Source organism: Mirounga angustirostris, unplaced genomic scaffold (assembly GCF_029215605.1).
Source record: "Mirounga angustirostris isolate CCGP_5_RB_7025 unplaced genomic scaffold, mMirAng1.0.hap1 SCAF_4, whole genome shotgun sequence".
Taxonomy (NCBI): Eukaryota; Metazoa; Chordata; class Mammalia; order Carnivora; family Phocidae; genus Mirounga; species Mirounga angustirostris.
The window spans coordinates 140771645-140791780 of record NW_026991712.1 but is presented as its reverse complement, the minus strand read 5'-3'; the positions used below and the strand labels follow the sequence as shown (position 1 = coordinate 140791780).

Here is a 20136-nt window from a genome sequence, read left to right as displayed (position 1 = left end):
GACCACGTATCAGGCCCTCCATCCAGGGAAGTACAGCTGACACTCCAACTCCAAAGACCTGAAAACACAAAGAAGGAAGAAGGAAGACGACAGATAGATGTTTTCCCATGTCATGGATAGGTGACAGTTATTTTTCTCTATAAATCTTGTTGACTCCGTCCCTGTAGAAATTGATGATGAAGGAAAGGAAATGTGAGTTTCACCTCTGTTTCTTTGGGCTGGTATCTGGAGATACTCAGGTTCAAATCCTTGCTGTCACTTACCCGTGTGATCTTGAACATGTTACTTAACCTTACAGCTCAGTTTCCCATTTGTAAAGGAGAATAGACAAATACAGGTTCTGTGGGGATACTGCAAGGATGAAAAGAGATAATTTGGGTAAAACACATAGCACATCAGCCTGACACATAATAAATGATCAATAAATAGCAGTTCTTAGCTGTTTTTCATTAACAAGCTCATGTAATTTTAACTCAATTCAGTAAATGTTATGTAACACAAACAGTAAACAAATGTTGCATGTGTAATATACGAAACATCTCATACTGTGTGCTGAGAATACAGAGATCAGTAGAAACTGTTCCTTCCTTTATAGAGTAGAGATCTAAGTTTCTTGAGATCCAAGACTGAGCTCTCTTCGTGTCAATAAAATGCCCGAATATACTTACTTCACCAACTGAATTCACAATTATTATCAAAGGTAAACCATCTTCAAGAGTCAGAGTGGGGAGGAAGAGAGTATCAGTGAACTATTCTTATTTTAATAAAAAGAAAACATTTTTTCAGAAATAACAATTTCTGTGTTCACCTCCTCCTACCCTTTCTGGCACCACAAACCCACATATTTCTTAACTTGTGTCCACAAATGTGGATGTGTGAAAACGGTGCTTTGTCTGCATTAGCAGATGCCGTTGATGGGGTTAAAACATTGTGCTGGCTTTTGGCACCTAATACTACATTTCATAAAAAGCATTGCTTAAATCTCATAATAGCAGGGAAGTTCATTTCCACATAGAGGGAAATCCTCGTCTTGGTCCAGCGCCTTTCTTTTATGTTCCATTTTGGAAAACCATACCCCTAGCCTGCACTGGGTCAGACCTTTTAGAAAGGAAGGGTAGAGAAAGGAGATCAGCACGCGGTTTACAGACCAGAAATCTGCTTGGCAAAGGAGTTGCTGAAGACTGTGGTGTAGAAGCTGCAGAGAAAGTACCTTTATGATTGATTTCCATTCAAGTCAGACTGACTGCAGTGTGGTCATTTTTCTAACCCATAACTGCTCACACTGCAGCAGGCTGCTATCTGCAGGGTGTCTGAATTATAGCAGTGTATGTCCGTGTTACCTCTTACACAAATTACTTACACTGGTTTCTTTTTCCATGCAAATTCATCAGTTTTACAGCCCCTCGTAGCCACAGTCAGGAAACTCTGGCCAACAGCACAAATTGATAAAATGAGTTAATTTTACTGTACTTATTTTTTTCTTCCTAAAAGCCCTCTCTCATAGGCAGTGTTCAGGAAGCATATTACAGTAAAAGGAAGATAACAAAGGAGTTGAATTTTCTTGCCATAAATTACTTTCCAAGTTAATTCCCTTTAACGATGATTCCAGATTTGCTTGAGTTTTCGTAGCATTGTGCGTTTTACAACTGTGCCTTTGATAGAAAGAAGACCAAGTATTTTCCCATGTTCACTCCTTTTGTGCCAGTGACATGGACTTTCTTATGAGATCTTTGCCACCAGAATGCAAAGCAACACTAAATTGTGCTGGGCCCCTAGAACTGTGTGCTTGTTGTTGGATTTTTTTTTTTCTCCCCAAGCCTGAAAGTACAAGTTCCCAAAGTCTCAGTGAGTGCATTAGATTACATAATCTGGAGAGAAATATACCTCTGTTATTTTTTCATAGTTATTTTATAAACTGAAAGTGAAGTAGTATAGTAAGTCCCAGGCATCTTTTTTGAAGGTTACCTATTGGCCATGTGGCCATATTCCTTAGTTGCCGTGGAAATTCGAGGAAGGGACAGCTATGATTGTTAATCTCTGAAGTGGAAGCCCCACGAGGGCAGGGGGCCTTATATATCTTGTCCACTGATGGATCTCAAGCATCTGGAGCAGCACCTGGCACATGAAAAGTGCTCCGTGAATATTTGCTGAATTCCACTGGGTGTAGCCTCTCAGAAAATATGTGCCATTAGTGGTAGGCTGGCCACACTAGTCATTCAGTTAATGCTCCCCGCTGATTCCTGTTGAACAAGTTGTAAACTCAGTACACTGTCATTTCCCAGGCAGAGTCGCTTGAAATTTTGGAAGGAATTTTTTTTTTCCATCACCCTCTCTTTCCAACAACACAAGCCCAAGCAGATTGTCTCTGGTGGATGGCAGAAGTTCAATAACCACAACCTTATCCAACTACTAATGTGTACAGAAGAGCAGGTCATTAAGAGGGTTGGCTACTAAAGTAACCCCTTTCTTCCAATAGCCCACATTACTATAATGATGCCTTAATAGCAAACCATTTATTAAGAAATGACACAAAGACTGCCTTCTACTCATGACAGGAAAGAAGGAAGTGGGGGGACAAATGGCTTAGAAATCATATCCAATGAGACAATTCCCCAAAGTTCATCCTTTGAGAAAAACTCCTCCGTGGAACAAAATCCACAAAACCTTCAGGTGTGACTCACTACAGTCCTGCTTAAGAAAGGTGAGGCACCAGTCCTCACTGCTCATGCATATTTATAGGTTTCTGAGTTTCACTTTGTATTGCAAAAGTTGGGGGGCGGAGGGCAAACGGAGAGGGTGATTATTGATTCTTGTTAATTCAGAGCATATTTATTGATCATCAGCCGTTGTGTTGTATTGATTGTCATACAAAACTCTGCAGAGCTGTTTAGGAATACACAAAAGGTTGTCAGATCTGGAGGACTAAAGGTTACCTGGTATGACCCTCTGACTTTGTGGCCTCGGGGCATTACTTCACCTCTTGGTACCTCAATCCCTCCCTGGTAGTGTGGTGAGGATTAAATGAGATGATGTGTTTAGAGGGCTCAGGCCAGCATCTGGCCCATAAATGATGCTTAATAAACGTTGGTCCATGTTATTGTGGTGGTGATGGCCTTGGCATTGGTGGTGAGTTTGCATTTCTATCACAACTGTTACAGGAATTTTGAGGTCCAAAAGTTTAAATGACTTCAGCTATACAGGGGGTTATTGGCAAGGCTGAAACCCTAGACGGTCATGCCCAGGCCCACACCAGCACTTTTTCTATGCCCTGGGATGTCTATCTTTACAGTCCTCAAAATGCACTCAATCTAGTGGGGGAGAAGATGTCATGGGTGAGATCATTTAAGAACAATAGAGCCTAGGGTCAAGTACAAGTGGAACAAAATCAGGTTTCATAATATATGGAACAGACAGGAAGTGTTGTGGTTGGTCCAGTCCTTCCTTAACATCCCCACCTTTGATTGGCAGTGGCTACATAATCTCTGTAACACATCAGGCAGGCTGTTAGTCTTTGGCTTCAGAAGGCCAGCATGACATCCTGGGCAGACGTTGTTCAAGTCATTTAACCCTTGACAACGTTTAGTTCCCTCATTTGCCAAAAGGACGTACTACCATTATTAGCTAAGAAGTGCCTTGGGTTATATACATCTTATTGATATTTTATATTTGTTGGGATAGTATGACCTGTTTGCTCGTGTATGCCCTTTCATAGTGCACAACCGGACACAGATCTTTTGTACCTGTTTATGAAGGTGACAGATACCCACTGTGAAAAATCTGTTTTCTTTCCAGACAGCATGATTTAGGCCTCCCTTCCCTCTTAACTCCTGCATCAACCTACCAACTGATTTCCCCGCCTTAGTCGCCTTTGGTGCATTCTGTAGGCTGTTGCCATATTAATGTTGCTCAGATTCAACAATGATCACTTCCCTACTCAGAAACCATCACGGATCCCACAGTTCACTAACTGTACTTCCTGACTCCAAACTTATGTACATACTCTGTCATTTGCCTAGAAACCCTCCCTCTTTTTCTCTGCCTCTTTAAATCCTCCCATCCTTGAAGCCTTAGCTTCAGTAAGCCCAACTCTTCCTGGAATCAGACATTTTTTCTCATCCCACAAGCCAATATGATTTCTCATTCCTTTGAACTTTTCTAACACATCCGTTGCATTCCGCCTATGAGATTGAACACATTCAGCATTGAATTAAATAGTCAAGTATTATTTTATCCTTCCACTCTAGTAAACCTTGTGAGACAGAGACACTGTATACCTTTTTATCATCTGAAGTTTAAGGCAAATATTGTTTACAGCAGGCAGGGTAAGAAAAGCAACAGGTTTTGGGGTGAGATACCCTTGACTTTTAATCCTGGCCGTCCCTCGTTCTTGCCTTTCTGCAGTCCATGGCAAGCCAGTTAACCTCATTTTGGGGTTGATTAGTTTTTCTCATTTAGGAGAGGGACTTTCCTAAGGAGATTGTTTTGAGGATGAAGTTAGGTATAAAAAATAAAATGCTCCATAGTTACTTGGGAAAACCTGCTGAAAGCCCACCTTCCTCAGATACCTCTCTAAGGCTCTTCCTGTTCTCCAGACAAGAGGCCCTGAGAATACCCGGCCCATTGTGGGGACACTTAACAGTGACCCCTCCCCACAGGCATGGGGCTTTCTCTTTAACTGTCATAGTATCACTGACTCCGATTCCATTCCGATCGGCTGACCTTCATACGATGCATACACACAGACAGTACTGGGGAGTGTTTCCTGACAAGACTTTTTGGAAGAATGCAGAGTTTGGGTCAGCACTTTATTAGGATTATTTAACCCAGGTTGTGAAACCCATTCTCATTTCAGAAATTTAATGATGTTACAAAATTGAAGACGCACATAAGCAGTTTGTCAAGCCCTGAAGTTATGCACTATAACTCCAGGAGACACTTTGAGAAAGTATCACAATTCCGCCAGCCCACCTGATAAGCATTTTGCTAGTTACAAACCCAATGTGCTAAGTGCTTCACAGGAAGTAAATATACAGACAAGCGAAGGAACATTTCTGTGGCTTGGTTATTTTTTTAATCTCTCTGAGAGGTGTGCAGACTGTATGTACACTGTATCTTCCTTTCTTCACCTCTTCTGGCTCCTTTGACATTTTAATAAGATAATCAAGGCAGAAGACATTTTTCCATGGTACAATGTGGTCAACAGAATGTGAGGTGTGGGTGCAGCTGGGCAGAGGGCCCCAGACTTCTCCTCTCAGTCCAGCCAGGCTGTTCACTCACGTCTGACTTTATCTTTCCTTCCGAGGGTGGGAGTGAGGCTCGCGCACTTCTGCCGGTGCTTGGGAATGAAGCCGCTGCGCCATTCGGCTGAGGCCCGGACCTCATCCCAAAACTTAGAAAATCAAAATCTAGACCCTCCACACCGATCAGCCTCATCCCTCTTCTTTAATCAGAGGTGTGAGTCTTTAAGATCCAGGAAGGCACAAACGTTAATACATACCTGTTATACGTCAGGCTGCTGAGAGGGATGAGGGGTGACATACGGAGTAATCTCCTCCCCATCCCCCACCCTATTTCATCTATAAAATATTATGGAATAAAAGGGGAAACTATGCAAATAAATTTAGCCGAAAAAGCAAATTAGGGAATGACTAGCAAAATCATTCACTGGAACGGTTTACACTTTTTGTCAAGCTCAACCATTGGTTTTTGAACTAAAGGCCCTTCCTCCATTACAGCCTGTCATTAAGAGATAGGTTTGAATTTCAGAAAGTGTATGTGAATTTCAGAGCTTTCCATTTCTTAGCAGTGACTGTTTTTATGTAATGACAGTTATGATTAAGGTTTAGCCATTGCTGGTAATTGAACAACTAAATGTTTAGATAATACGTATCCCTTCCAACCTTTCCTCTATTCCAGAGTCTTATTATGGTACTGCAATTCACCCAGTTGCCCAAGCAGTAATCTTAGGAATCATCCCATACTCTCCCTTTTCCATTATTACTGCACTCAAGAAATCAACACATTTTCCTGAGTCTGTCTCCTAAATCACTTACACTGGGCTCCTCCTTTTCATCCCTTGAGTTTAACCCATCCCCACCTTACCTTTTTTAAATGACTCCACTGGCCTCTATGGTTTTACTGATTATATTCTTCAACGGCCACCCCCTGTCCCCCATACCTACCTTCATGACAGGATGATGTTTCTAGGTTATAAAGGCAAGTTTGGTGATACATTCTCATGCTTTGCTGGTTCTCCTTTGACCTAGCAATCAATTACATTTGACCAGTGCTTACTGACTGCCTCCTGGTGTCAGGGATTATAGTAGATGCTGGCAGTGGCCCCCAATTAGTACAGTGTGATAAGCACTTCAATAGTTTATAATAAACTTGGGAATCTGCTGGACTCAGAGTCATGTTCCTTAAAGAAATTCATGTTCCTAAAGACCCTTCGTAATCTGACCTTAACCCTCCCCTCTTTTCTTCATGTACTGTATACTTCATCACACTGAGTTATCAGAAATCCAGTATTCATTTTATATTCTCTCACTTTTATAAATGCCGTCCCCCCTACCTAGCACGCCTCCATCCCTCTCAGTTGGGCAATTCAAACTTGTCCTTTAAACATCTTCCCAGGGGTCACATTTTCTGAGGTCCTTTTACTCCCGGAACCTCTCATTCCCCAGCTGGGTTAGATACCCACTTCTATGTGGCCGTATCAATTTTGGAATAACTCTAGCAAAGGACTTACCACACTGTATTGAAAATAACCTGCCAACCTTCCCTCCAGAGCTGTTTCAGGATAAAGACCATGTCTTCCATCTAAGCGTCTTCCTCACCCAGCCTAGTTCTTGGCAATAGCAGTGATCATTTGTTGAAAGAATGAAAAGTCCCTGGTTTGTGATATTTCTAATTATCCCTTCTTCTTATGGATATTAGCCTCTATTTAACTTATTTATATATCCACTTACATGGGCTTAACTCTGAGACCAGTGCCTTAATACAATAATATATGAATCTGTTGCTCTTGCTTTTGCATAATCTTTTAAAAGAGGTTATTTCCACTCATACAGTTGCACCACTAACTTTACACAGAGTTTTTTAGATAAGATTGATAGGTGTTACTTATTTGTTCAAAAATATCTTTGAAGCTACTACTGTCAACAAGGTATCTGGAGGTTCCAGGCCTTAAATAAATACAGGGAGTGACATCTCACACAATAGTCAGCTCTGAAAATCACATACAATCAAAATTATCTTTAACCATCTCTTAAGTCAGACCTCAGAAAATTCCCCTATATAAGTATCTTCTCGGTGAGCCATACGGTGTCTGTGTGGCTGTGAATCTCTGCCGTCACAGTGTGGAAGCAGAGACCATCTGTAAATAAGTGGGCGTGGCCGTGTTCCAGTAAAACTTTATTTAGAAGAACTGTGGCTCAGGAACCGTGGTTTGAGGACCCTGCCTCACAAATAAAGTGAAGGTGTGTGTAGACACCGAGGCGGTTCAGAGTAAAGAGAGATCACACATTTCTCGTCTCAGGAAATTGGGAATGGGTAGCCCAGAAAGATGAATTTGCAGTTCAAAACGAATTCCAAAATGCCAGTGAGTGAAAGCGATCAGGATCAAAGTTAGGAAAGCCCAGAGAATGTTCTGGCTGGTGATTCAAGAAAAGTTTCAGAGCAAAACGCGGAGGTCTTTTTGTTAAAAGCCTCCAGGAATGTTGCAACCTTGGTGACAGTTTGCCATTACAAAAAGAGAAAAGATAAAAGGTACATTATAAAACAAAGTCTTTCTAGCGTAGACAGTTTTTGTTGTCAACATTCTTTGGCGGTCAGAGTTCATTACTGGTTATTTTGGATAAGCTTACTGTGTAAATTCAGAAATAAAATGTATTACATGTGACACTGATATATGCTCTCATTGATCTTTTATTCACGGAACATAACTATTTTTTTTTCTAGCACCAATAGCTGCAGGAACTGGCCCAAATTTTTCTCTCTCAGATTTGGAAAGTTCTTCATACTACAGCATGAGTCCGGGAGCAATGAGGAGGTCTTTACCCAGCACATCCTCTACCAGGTAATTTGATTGGTGGCTCTCCATAGTTCCACACCTTGATTTTGACTCTGAGCCTAGAGGCACTTGGATTGTGCGTCTACTGGTGGAAGATACTAGAGAAGTTTGTTCAGCCCCAACAGACTTTCAGTCTTACTGGGAAGAGAAAGCAAATGCACATGCTGCAGAAATATATATATAGTAGAAAACAATGAGCTAAATTGTATGGCATAGGCCAAAAATAGTTAAGGAAGGCTTTATCCAAAAAGATTGACTTGTGTTCAGCTGTAAATGTTGGTTTAGAGTTGGCAAGATGGGAAGGAAAAGGAATAGTGTCTGGGTGGGGTGAAGACATGAGCAAAAGCATAGAGAAAGGATGGATGATAAACACAGCATGTTCTCAGCAGATTAAGGACAACGCTTGACTAGGGAGAAGGGCATGTGTTTTGGCTTGTTTGGCAAAACGTTGACACTGGAGACACCAGTTCCGGTCCCGGTGCCTACAGCAGACATTACAGCGCAGTCCCAGCGCGTTTCCCCTCCCTTCACCCAGATCTCAAAATCCAGGCTATTGGAGTTGCCCTGCGTCATGAAACCCATTTGATATCTAGGTGTGCGGTCACAAAACTGAATGCAGTCCTGCGGCAGGGTGGGGCTGGCTCATAAACTCTTTTGCCCCAGGAGACCTTTAAAAAAGTAAAGCTGGAAGAGCACAACCAGATAAGGATTCTGGGGTTCTGGATCCCCTTGAGGTCACAAAGCCCAAATCAAAATGAAGCATTTTGCAAGATCCTGTTGTCTCTAGATAACCAGTACCAGAAGGAAAGGGATTAGGCATTAAACCCACGGTATTCTTTTACAAATTGGCTTTAGCACTGGACTGTGACAACCAAGAAAAGAATGGTGCAGAACGATCTTTAATGTTTGTGTACTTGGCAGAAAAACGTTTCACAAAGGTATATTCTTCTTTCAAGCAAGCCCTGGAATTTTATGATTTAAAACAATGGCCAGATTATAGAAATTTTCCTTGGTGGCGACTCCTTCTTATCTTGACTTTATATATTTTAACCAGCATTACTTAAGAAAAAAAGAAAGAGAAAGAAAGAAAGAAAGAAAAGAAAAAAAAGAATCCGCTTCATCATGACGAATACCTTGAAGACAGTTAAAGAAGCAGTTATTTCCTAAATATAACCACCAGATCCTATGCTCATCTTTCATGTTGTTTAAGGGTTCTCTTTAGTTCCCTGTAGCATCAGATCCTCAGAAAAAAAAAAGTCTGAAATCCAAAGTACATTTATAATGAAAGAATGAGATTGTGAACCCATTCGGGTGTTAATACATTTTGAGGATTTTGAATGTTTGCTGATGGAGGGGACATTGTGTGTAACTGTACTCAGTCAACATGAAAGAGCTTTGCAAATACTTGTGGGCAGTGATTAATTTAAAAGTTGATGGGCTGTTTGTTTTTCATATGTGTGCTGCGCATGTACCATGGACATCCCAAACAGTCCGTGTCTCCCCCCACCCCCCCCCACCCCCCACCTCCCACCCCGTCCTTTTGACTTCTCCAGCTGCTTTGTTGCCTTTTGCTGTGATTCTCTGAGTGGAAACCTGGTTTTTAATGTCATTTAAAAGGCTACTGTCATTCTCATATTCTGCAAATAACTAACCCTGATAAGGAGCTAATTATAAATAGCAGCAGTAGTTAATAACTTGGTAATATGTTTGTTTTACACTCATTAGGCTCTCCTAGGATGATTTTTTTTTTTTAAATTATTCTCTAAATATATAGACTCAGCAGAATTATCTGTGTACAGGTTAGAAAATGTGCCCAGAAGAATACCCCAGATTTACATATAGAAAATTTCATCAACCAATCAATATTTGTTCATGCCGTGCCAATATTAATCAGTCACCTAGCAGACACTGTATTAGATGCTTTACAAACCTGATATGATTTAATCTTCACAATACTTTTACAATATAGACAGTGTCGCCATTTAACAGCAGATCAACCCAGAGCCCAGAGAAGTTAAGTAACTTGACCAAGGTCACAGACCTAGTAAATGGCAGAGTCTACATTCAAATTCAGGTGTGCTGGAACTTTAAAAACATGATATTTTCACATTGGATCCTCTTAGGAATGGGGCTTACTCTTTCAGTAAGGAACGACAGAACATGAAGCCCCCCAAAAGGAATATCTACTATCCCTTTTTTTTCCTGGATACTTGGTATTTGCTACCTTGAATTACTATTACCATCTCTGAGATTTGTACACATCCTGCCTCCCCATCTGGACTGTCAGTCCCATAGAGGACAGTGTGTAACTCCTCCAAATTGTCAACAAACATTTCTTAACAAGGACATTGTCCTAGGCCCTGTGGATATAAAGTCAAGTAATAGGACCTTTGCAGTCTAATGGTAGAGACTGACAAGTAATGGAAGTTTTCAGTTCAGGGTACTATGAACACTCCAGAAAGAGTCATTTTGCAGATTTGTAGGTATAAGATAAGGTTTCTATGCTTTGCATATAGTCAGAATTAAACAAATATTTAGAATGAAGGTGACAGTTTTACCTTAATTTCTAGGTAGAATTGCTAGGAACACAACAAATTCCACACGTAGGAAGAGATGGTGCGTCACTCCTCAAAAGAGTATTTATCTTCTCCCTTAGGTAGAGACTTTACTAGTACTTTCCTATTTTCCTCCAGTGTTTCTGGGAGAATCGAATCAGTGTGTTAGAAAGTCAAGAGCAAGAAACCAAAATCCATGACTGATTCATTTCTAAATTTAAAAAAATAATAATAAAGGAGATGGGTAGGCATTAACTTCAGTTCTGTACCCCTTCGTGGTAAACACCTCCAAAATCACAAAAGGGGTTGTGTAAAAATTGGGATAAAATATGTTTTATCCCAAAGAACTTCATCAAGATAAGCCAATTGTCAAATTTGTGAGGTCAGTAAACTTTGTCTTGGAAGCCTTCTACCTGTCCATCCTGGCACTTCTAACTTGCTTCACTCCTGATCTTTTTCTCTCCTCCATCCTGTACCTCCACCCTCCAGACATTTATCCCGTATCAACCTCAGAAAAGTCCTTGTTTTCCAACTAAGGTGGGAGCTAATAATTACAGACTCTCACCTTTAGGATTAACAACTGCATGGGGTATTTGCATTTTATTAGAGGACACCAAGGAAATAAAACATTTTAGAAACTCAGAAAAATTTAATAACGGGCAGCGGAATTGGCCTTTTGCATTGGATCTCATTGAATCATGACAATTGGGCGAATGCTTGTCACAAGTACTCATATGGCTGTTTCTAAGTCAATAGCCCAGTTCAGCAGTTTTTGAGCATCTGCTATTAGCCAAACACTGTGGTAGGCACTAGAGATTTTAAAAAAGAAAAAGAAGAAGAAGAAGGTCCTTTCCTTACAGATCTCACAGTCCCATCAGAACATATAGGTCTTGCCTTTTATTTGCCAGGAAACATAAGGGAAATATTTATTTTGTTTTTAACATGTATTCTACCAACTTCCAAAATGGTTTCAAGTGGCTTTCAAGTTTTAAATACATCAGCTACTATTAAATATAGAGAAGCCAGAAACCATATGGAAAAATAGGAGAGATTGTTATATCAGGAGGCTGACCCTTCAAGAGTTGTACCTTACATTTAATCCTGAGATTCCTGGTTGCCAAGGCAAGAAGGGGAGGCACAAGGTTATAGAAGCTGCATGTTCTGATAAAAAGAATAGAAATTCATGCAAAGAGACCATATTTTTTTCTGGTTTTATGTATGAGAAGGAATCTTTTGTGTACATCCTTCTACAAAAAAAATTCTGTTTGATGTAGTTTCACATAAATTATAGAAAAGTTCTCCAAGTGTCTATCTTTCACTGAACTTCAAGGAAAGCCAAGCGAAGAACATAAAATTAGCTATTAAAGGTTTTCCTTTGGGTTCTAAGCTAGCATGCCACAGATATGCTGCTTTCCTGTGGTCCGGCTTTAATGAGAACAGAACTTAAAGGCAGAGCATACTGGAATACCAACTTTAATAATTAGAATTTCTTGCCTTACATTGGGTCCTCAACATTTTCTTATTCAGATTGCAGCCATCGCCTCTTCACTGTCTCGCTGCCTCTAGGATCCATCTCCTTCTTTTTCCTTTGCTTTTCCAAAGCCATCATCTGTACAACTACCAGAGTGGCCTTTCTGAAATTGACTCTGATGTCACGCCCTGTTGAAACTTTTTCAGGGAGTCTCCATGGCTGATAGGACAAAATCCAGATTCGTATCATCGCCTATCACCTCCACCCCCTTCTTTCACTTCGACTTCAGCCAGGACACGGACCTGGCAATTCTCTGCATGTGTCACATCTTCCTCATGATGTTGCTTCTGCCTGATACACACCTCCATCCAGGGAGTAATGTTCAGAATATCCGATAACCTGTGTGACACGAGTGTTACCAATTAGAACGGATGCCGCTTTGCCACAGTGCTCAGGCTGAGTCCTGGAATGCCCCAGATGCATTCGACGTTAACCCTTTAGTTTTTGGATCATGAGCGTGTCCTGGGGCAAAGCTGGGGTGGCAAGGGTGGGGAAACTTGAGATGGTGACACTTTGCCAATTGATAAAGAAGTATTTCCATATTTTGAAATAAAAATAGCCTCCTGGGTGGTGCATCAGCCGAATACCAGCCTATCCGTACCCTTTCCTTCCTTATGCCTGTCTCCTCGACACTCACTCATACAGACAGTGCAGGAACTACCTCCTTCGGGAAGCTTTTCCCAACCTCTCAGGCATATCACTGTTTTCTTCTTTCATCAAGAAATCCACTGTGTCCTATATGTGCTTTCATCATAATACCTACATTTCTCTTTTGCACAATTTTATTTGCCTCTGCATCTCTATCTGCTAGACTGCAAACTCCATGGAGACAGGGGCCATGTCTGATGCATCTCGATATCCCAGCATTTAGCACAGCACCTAGCACAGAGAAGGGACACAACACATGTTTGATAAATGAAAACATATTAAAAAATCTGTACCCTGACACGTGAGGAAATTTCCCAGCGGGCACTCCCACTAGGTATGAAATCTATTCATTCTGATAGTATGTTAGTGACATTATCAATTAAGACAATTAGAACATATTAGCAACATGGCATTTCACTATCTTTCCACTCCTGAAGCCTCAACTTGGGAGAAAAATTCAGTCCTTCAACTGGAGGAAACGAGATGCATTCTGGAGATTTCTCAACCATACCTCTCCAAAAGTAAAAAATATCCAGAACTTCATTTTGGTGCCCTCTGTGTAGGCATCAAAAGAGGAAGGGCATGGAAAGGATTGGGCCACTCTTTTTTCTATGTCCCTAGTTCTCAGAGGGGAATGTACACCTTCCCCCCCATCTTTCTCTCTTTGGAGCATTGTATTTGTCTCTAGCATCTCCATCGGAATCTGGACTATGGCAGCTGCACAGCAGATACTTTTTGAATGAACAGATCCAAGTGGAAGATGAGAAAACAGAGGAAAAAAGAGAGAGAGAGAAAAGCAACCCAAGCTCTTCTTGAAGGGCTTTGAACCCTGATCTTTATCCCTTCTGCGGTGCCAGAGGGACTGAGTGGTGTGTAGGGACATTGCTGACGGCGAGGTCCCCGCCGCTGCCTGAGAAGACACGAAATGCCGTCTTCCTGCAGACACTTCCAGGTGGAGGTGGGCGCAGGAGCCAGCCACCAGTTCCTCAAAGGAGAAAGGAACAGGATGGGGCAGCAGCAGCAGCAACTTGAGGGACAGTAAAACTCAAACCCAGAAACCTGGAACAACACAGGCCCAAGACTTTGTTCCACATCCAGTGACTCACTCGACTGAACAAGAAGCCTGAAAAGAAGTGCGAGAACTACACCGAGTTGCCCAATGGCTTCCTCCTTTGGCCTTCTTTCAACCAGGGATGCGCTATCCAAGGGAGGGGTTTGGATGGCTTTTCAACATGTCCCCTTTGTTATTTCAGCTCCACGAAGCGCCTCAAGTCTGTGGAGGATGAAATGGACAGTCCTGGTGAAGAGCCATTTTACACAGGCCAAGGGCGCTCCCCGGGCAGCGGCAGTCAGTCCAGCGGATGGCATGAAGTGGAGCCAGGTGAGCGGCGCGAGCGCGTGGGCGCGTCGGTGCGTGGCTAGCACGTGCACGTCTGAAACGTGCGTGGGGGGCGTGCGTGCGTAGGACGCACGTGCGTAGGACGCACGGAAGCCGCCTCACAGCGGTGGATCCTTCCACCCCAGCTCGTGTTTGCCTCTGCTGCTTCCAGCGAAGGGGGGCCGGGGGCGGATAACAGCTGACGTGAGAGGCTGTAAGCGTGCGCTGCGGTTTTTGACTCTTACGTGTTCTTACCTACCCTGCAGTCACATAGTCATGTGCCTTTGCTTTTGTTTTTCTCCTGAGTGCCTTTGGGGGGTGGCTTTTGGGATTATCTTCTAATAATCTTAAAGAAAAATCTGCCGACTTTTTCAACGGGGTGGATAATGTTGGAAAGGGGAAGAGGGTCCCTGTGCTACACAGTGTATGCTTGGATTTTTATAAAATGAGGTGTTTATTTTATTTTATTTTTAAAGATTTTATTGATTGAGAGAGAGAGAGAAAGCGCGAGTGGGGGGGAGTGGAGGGAGAGGGACAAGCAGACTCCGTGCTGAACACCCGAGTCCGATGGGGGCTTGATCCCACGACCAGAGATCCTGAGCCGAAATCAAGAGTTGGACACTTAACTGAGCCATCCAGGCGTCCCTGGAAGTTTCCAAATTTTTTGAAGAGACTTCTATAACATTGGTATCAAAATTGGACAGGTCGCCAACACACAAAAAAATTGCAGCTCATTTCTGAGGAGGTGTTTAAGTGTGTTTTCCTGTTACTGGTTATCGCCGTTATTGTTTTTCTATTTAAATGGAACAACTATCTATCCGTCTGAACTAAGCAAATGATGACTCCTAGTCTGACCTCCCGGGATAGTCTAGTCTTGGCTCTGGAGTCTTGAGAGGAATGTGAATAATTCAGCTAGCACACGTGTCTAACCTCCACATGGACAAGGGAGAATCTTCTCCTGTGCCTTTCTCGATCTGCAAAGTCAATTGGATAGAGAGGATGGAGTGTGGGCTTTGGAATAGAGAGGCAGAGTGTAATCCTGGCTCTTGGTCCTGCTGGCTGTGGGATTATAGGCAAATGACCCAACCTCTCTGAGCATAAGTGTCCCCATTTTTATAATGTCAATACTAACAGCTGTTTCAACGCTGTTGAGATTTAAATGAGGTAACATAACACAACCCATCTAAGAATTATACCTACCTAGCACAGAGGAAGGCTGAAACAAAATGCTTTCTGATCATTCTCCCCGCCTAGGACTCAGAATGATTCCTTGCAAGAATAGACAAGCACCAAGGAGATTTTTGAACTAACCCTTTTGTCTTCAGGTCTTAACTTCTCTCTCTCCTCCCTGACATATCAAAAAACAATCCTCAGAGGGAATGGCATGAAAGAGATTTTTGGGGTGATGGAACTGTCGTGTATCCTGATTGTGGTGGTGGGTACAGGAATCTATACATGTGTTAACATTCATAGAAATGGATACCTTCCATTCCCCTGCAGTTTTATTGTATGATAATTAAAAACAAAAGAGGACAAAACAAAAGCTCAGGCCCCACTAGCTGAGTCCTTTCTCTTGCTCCCTTTACTAAAATGCAGAAGTTTCACTTTGTCTAGCTTCTGCTTAATACTCTCGCTCACTCATTCAGCCATCCTCATTGGGAACTTTCTGCCTGGTTCTGGGAACTGAAGGGTGAATGGGAAGGCTCTGGCTTTGGCTTTCAAGGAATTCACAGTTGGGGGTAGGACACAGATGCATGAGGAGATCCTTACATGGTGATAGGGGAAGTGCAGGGATGGGGAGATTAGCCTCCATCTTCTCATTATTTCTAATTATTACCAACACAGCACTCAAGGGGTGGTGGATCTTCTATAAAGGTCATACACATCTGCTTAGCACCACACTTAGCTCATGCCCGTTCACCGAGAGTGGCTAAGAAATAAAGCCAGGCCTAAATGCAAATGAAAATGCTGACTCCCCATTGCAGCTTCAACGGCATCATCAGCAAGATCTCAGGAAAGTGCCAATGAAAAGTTTATGTGCTATTAAAAAATGAAAAGATGTACAACTTCTTTGAACCCTTTTTAAAAGGCTAATTAGAGTTCTAGCCAGTTTACCGGCTTCAGTGAAAATCAGAATCGAAATATATAGGTTTGGTACACGGTGCTTGAGTATTGTGTGTGCTAATGAGGTTTTATACACAGAGAAGCTGCTTTACTGTGTTGATGTACGTGATGCTCCCCCACTGGGAGACTCTTCTCTGGGTCGTTGTAGATATTTGGGGGGCGCATATTGGGGGTAGAGGGAGGCAGGTTGAATATAGGGTACTTTGACCTGGTGACTCTTTTTTTTCAGTGATTCTATTCCTGTTTGCACCTTATGATTCAAATCATCATATATTTTAACATCTGAATGCCTAGATTCTTTGAAGTCATTAAATAATGAAAGTTTAACGGCCGAATTCTTTTTGGGTAATGATACTATATATATGGCATAATAGAGACATCCCCCACAATTATACTATATTCTTGGATTGATTCTCCATCCCCTCTTCCCGTTGCATTACAGAAAAAATGCAGTTTCATGGTATATGTGTTGGGGGTTGGGGGAGGACAGTGGATACATTTACATTTGGCCATATTCAGCATAGAAAGTCATAATTGAAACAGGGCCTGAGGGGACATTAAAACTCAACCGAAGGATGTTGTACATGTGCCTGGTGACTTTGGTGTCATTAACTCACACCAGCCATTTTAAATGGATAATTTATGCTGCCAGATGGTCCTTTTTGGGGATTTTCCATCTAGCCCAATCCCCCTTTTGGCACAGAGAACACCCTTATGTTGTTCCCACACTGATCCGGGCCTGCATAGCTTTTCCCCAGGGGTACAGTTCATTGAGTAGGAGGCTTTTAGTGGTTCACTCATGTAAATTACCTTCAGAACATGTTGGGAGTTATGTCTATTTGAATGCACCGGCAGCCTCTTGGTTGCCTACATTGGGGATAATTCTCTCAAACAAATCCTAAAGGGTACTTTGTTTATGCCTCAGATGTGACACAGGAAGCAAGGCCTGTACTTACTCCTCACTCAGAGAGCTTTGCATCTGTTTACCTGCCCTCAAATGCTTTTTCTGGACTCCCGGCCAAAAGAGGGCCGAAGGTTGCCAGAGGAGACAAATTTCCTTGAGCAACAGGAAGGCTTTGGAAAGTAAAACAAACCAGACATGCAGTAAATTACATGGGCTCTTTCAAATGTCTTTTGTAGTATCCTGTTCCCCATTAGTTTATCTCAGCACTTTCAGTGAACAGCTCTTATTATCTGGGAAGAAGGGCATAGGAGATGAAAGATGATGTTAGTTTAAGAACATCAGACAACCTCAAGCTGACTTTCGCGTCTCTTACAATGCTACATTTGTTCCCTCCACTTAGTTTCATTTCCCAGTTATCTCAAAACTGGGTTAGATTCGAAGCTTTGAAGCTAATCATGCACTGATGAAATGAGTCCTATGAAATTCTATCAAGCAAAAACTCACATACCATCAACTCTTGTTTATCTGTACAAATGAAAAATTACAGAGAAACTGATAATGTAAATAAATAGGAAGGACACCAACAGGCGCCTACATGGGATCAGACACTGTGCATGGTGCTTTCACATACACGGTAAAAATTATAGTTATGATGGTTGGAGTACCTTCTGTATACCGGGTTGTTGTTTTTTTAATTACCTTAAATTATGCAAGACAGAATGGAATGATCTTGCCTCTGTAGAGATGAAAACAGAATTATAAAAGGTTAAGTGACTTGTCTTGGGCCACACAGATAGTAAACCTGTGGATCCAGGTCCAAACTTGAGCCTAAATCTGAGTTCAGAGGTTAAGTTTTGGCTTCTATGCTCAGTACCTCTTTTACCATAATGCTTATGCTTATAATTTGAGATCTCATGTCCTGGGTTTGTATTGAAATTAAAAACATAATAATAAAAACCAAAAAATGATGCAACAGAAAGACCTGAAAAATCCCCCACTTCCTTTATCCCAAACCCTTGTCATATAACCGAAGCCAGAGGAGTGTGGGTTATTAAATACACATAGGACACATATGTGAGCAAATAGTATTGACTTTTAACAAAGTAAAATATCAATTTTTCCCCATCAAATCAAATCATCTTCAGCATTCAGATCTTTGTTCAAATAAGATGTCATCAGAGAGGCTGCCAGTGATCTAAATAGTTGGTGTTTCTCTTCCATCATTCCATAATTTGTAACCTTGCTTTTCTTTCTTCATACCCCTGTATACTGCCGTTGTCTGTGTTCTCTCTAGAGAATGTACACTCCATGGGCAGTGGAGTGTCTTTTCCACTGCTTATCCCCAGCATCCATATCAGCATCTGGCACATAATAGGTACTCAATAAATATTGTTTGAATGAGTGGAGCCTACAAAGCAGGGAATTTTGGGGTGTTTTCAATAAACCTAAAAACAGAATTTGCCACCAGTAATCCTCCCAGAATTGATGTTTGCTATATTCTCAATCCATAGACTGTTACTTAGTCAAATCCAATTATTAACAAGTAGTAAGCCAAACTGCTCAGCCTCAACCATGGGCCCCATTGACAAGTAGTGGTGTACCAAACTTTATTACAAGTATCCCTTGACTTAAAGGATATTCCTTTAAGTGAATCAAATCTTTTTTTAAAAAAAAATAATACTTTTATTGTTTTTTTTTTAAAAGAAAAGTCTTTTCTCTTTAAGGTAATTCAGTATTACAAGCTCTATATCAAGAACTGCAATAGTGAATTTTTGTAGAATATTTTATGTAACTGCCCTGATTTATGTCTGAAATTTTTCAGATTTCCCTATCAAATTTTCTCTTATGCAAGTATAAGGAACATCATATGAGACACTATGAGCTCTATATCATATGAGTTATAACCTTGCTACTCAAAGTGTGGTTGGAGGACTGGCAACATGACATCACCTGAGAACTTAATAAAAATGCAGAATTTCAGGGTGCACCTGGGTGGCTTAGTCAGTTAAGCTTCTGACTCTTGATGTTGGCTCAGGTCATGATCTCGGGGTCATGAGATTGAGCCCTGCGTCAGGCCCCGCGCTCAGTACGCAGTCTGCTTGTCCCTCTCCCTCTGCTCCTCCCCCTGCTCTCTCTCTCTCTCAAATAAATAAATAAAATCTTTTTTAAAAGCCCAGAATAGGGCGCCTGGGTGGCTCAGTTGGTTAAACGACTGCCTTCAGCTCAGGTCATGATCCCAGGGTCCTGGGATCGAGTCCCGCATTGGGCTCCCTGCTCTGCGGGGAGCCTGCTTCTCCCTCTCCCACTCCCCCTGCTTGTGTTCCCTCTCTCGCTGTGTCTCTGTCAAATAAATAAAATCTTTAAAAAAAAATAAAAATAAAAGCCCAGAATATCAGACCCTACCCAGACCAACTGAATTTTAATAGTTGGTTATGTTTATCTGGGTGATATTTATACGTGTTAGGGATTAAAAAGCACTAATCTAGGCCCTTCCGTTGGCTGTTCCTTCAGTGAGTTCTCACCACTCAATCTCTGTCTGGAGGCACCCTGAACTTTCCATGGTGTATTCCCCAACCTTCCCCCCTACTTTAAATAGGAATGCCTTTAACATTTTTCTAGATACATAGAAACTTAACCTGTTTTAAAACAGATCAGAGAAGGTAGCACACACGCTCATTGACTCATGCAGTGTTGAGATAACCTCACTCACGGCATGAAAGACTGAATGTTCTCCATCTCTCTCTCTCATCTTCCTCCACTTTAAGTGCATGAAGAATGACTGATCAATGTAATTCAGGTCAAACCAAGTCACTGAATCTTTATTAAGCGTTGACTGAGTGCAGTAAGGAGTACATACAAAGATGGCTCCATCAGGTCCCTATCTTCGAGGGCAAATCAGATTTCCTCAGTTGTCAGCCACTCTCT

The 20136-nt window shown here is 41.7% G+C and overlaps 1 protein-coding gene across 11 annotated transcripts in view; it reads left to right on the top strand.

Annotated features, from left to right (window-relative positions):
• NFIA (nuclear factor I A) overlaps nt 1-20136 on the top strand; it is a 369091-nt gene that overhangs the window by 251620 nt on the left and 97335 nt on the right. For all 11 annotated transcript variants that reach the window (XM_054512839.2, XM_054512843.2, XM_045897554.3 and 8 more), the window contains 2 exons: nt 7960-8077; nt 14059-14186. In XM_054512839.2, coding sequence (XP_054368814.1) covers nt 7960-8077; nt 14059-14186 — 246 coding nt within the window. The remainder of the gene's footprint in view (nt 1-7959; nt 8078-14058; nt 14187-20136) is intronic.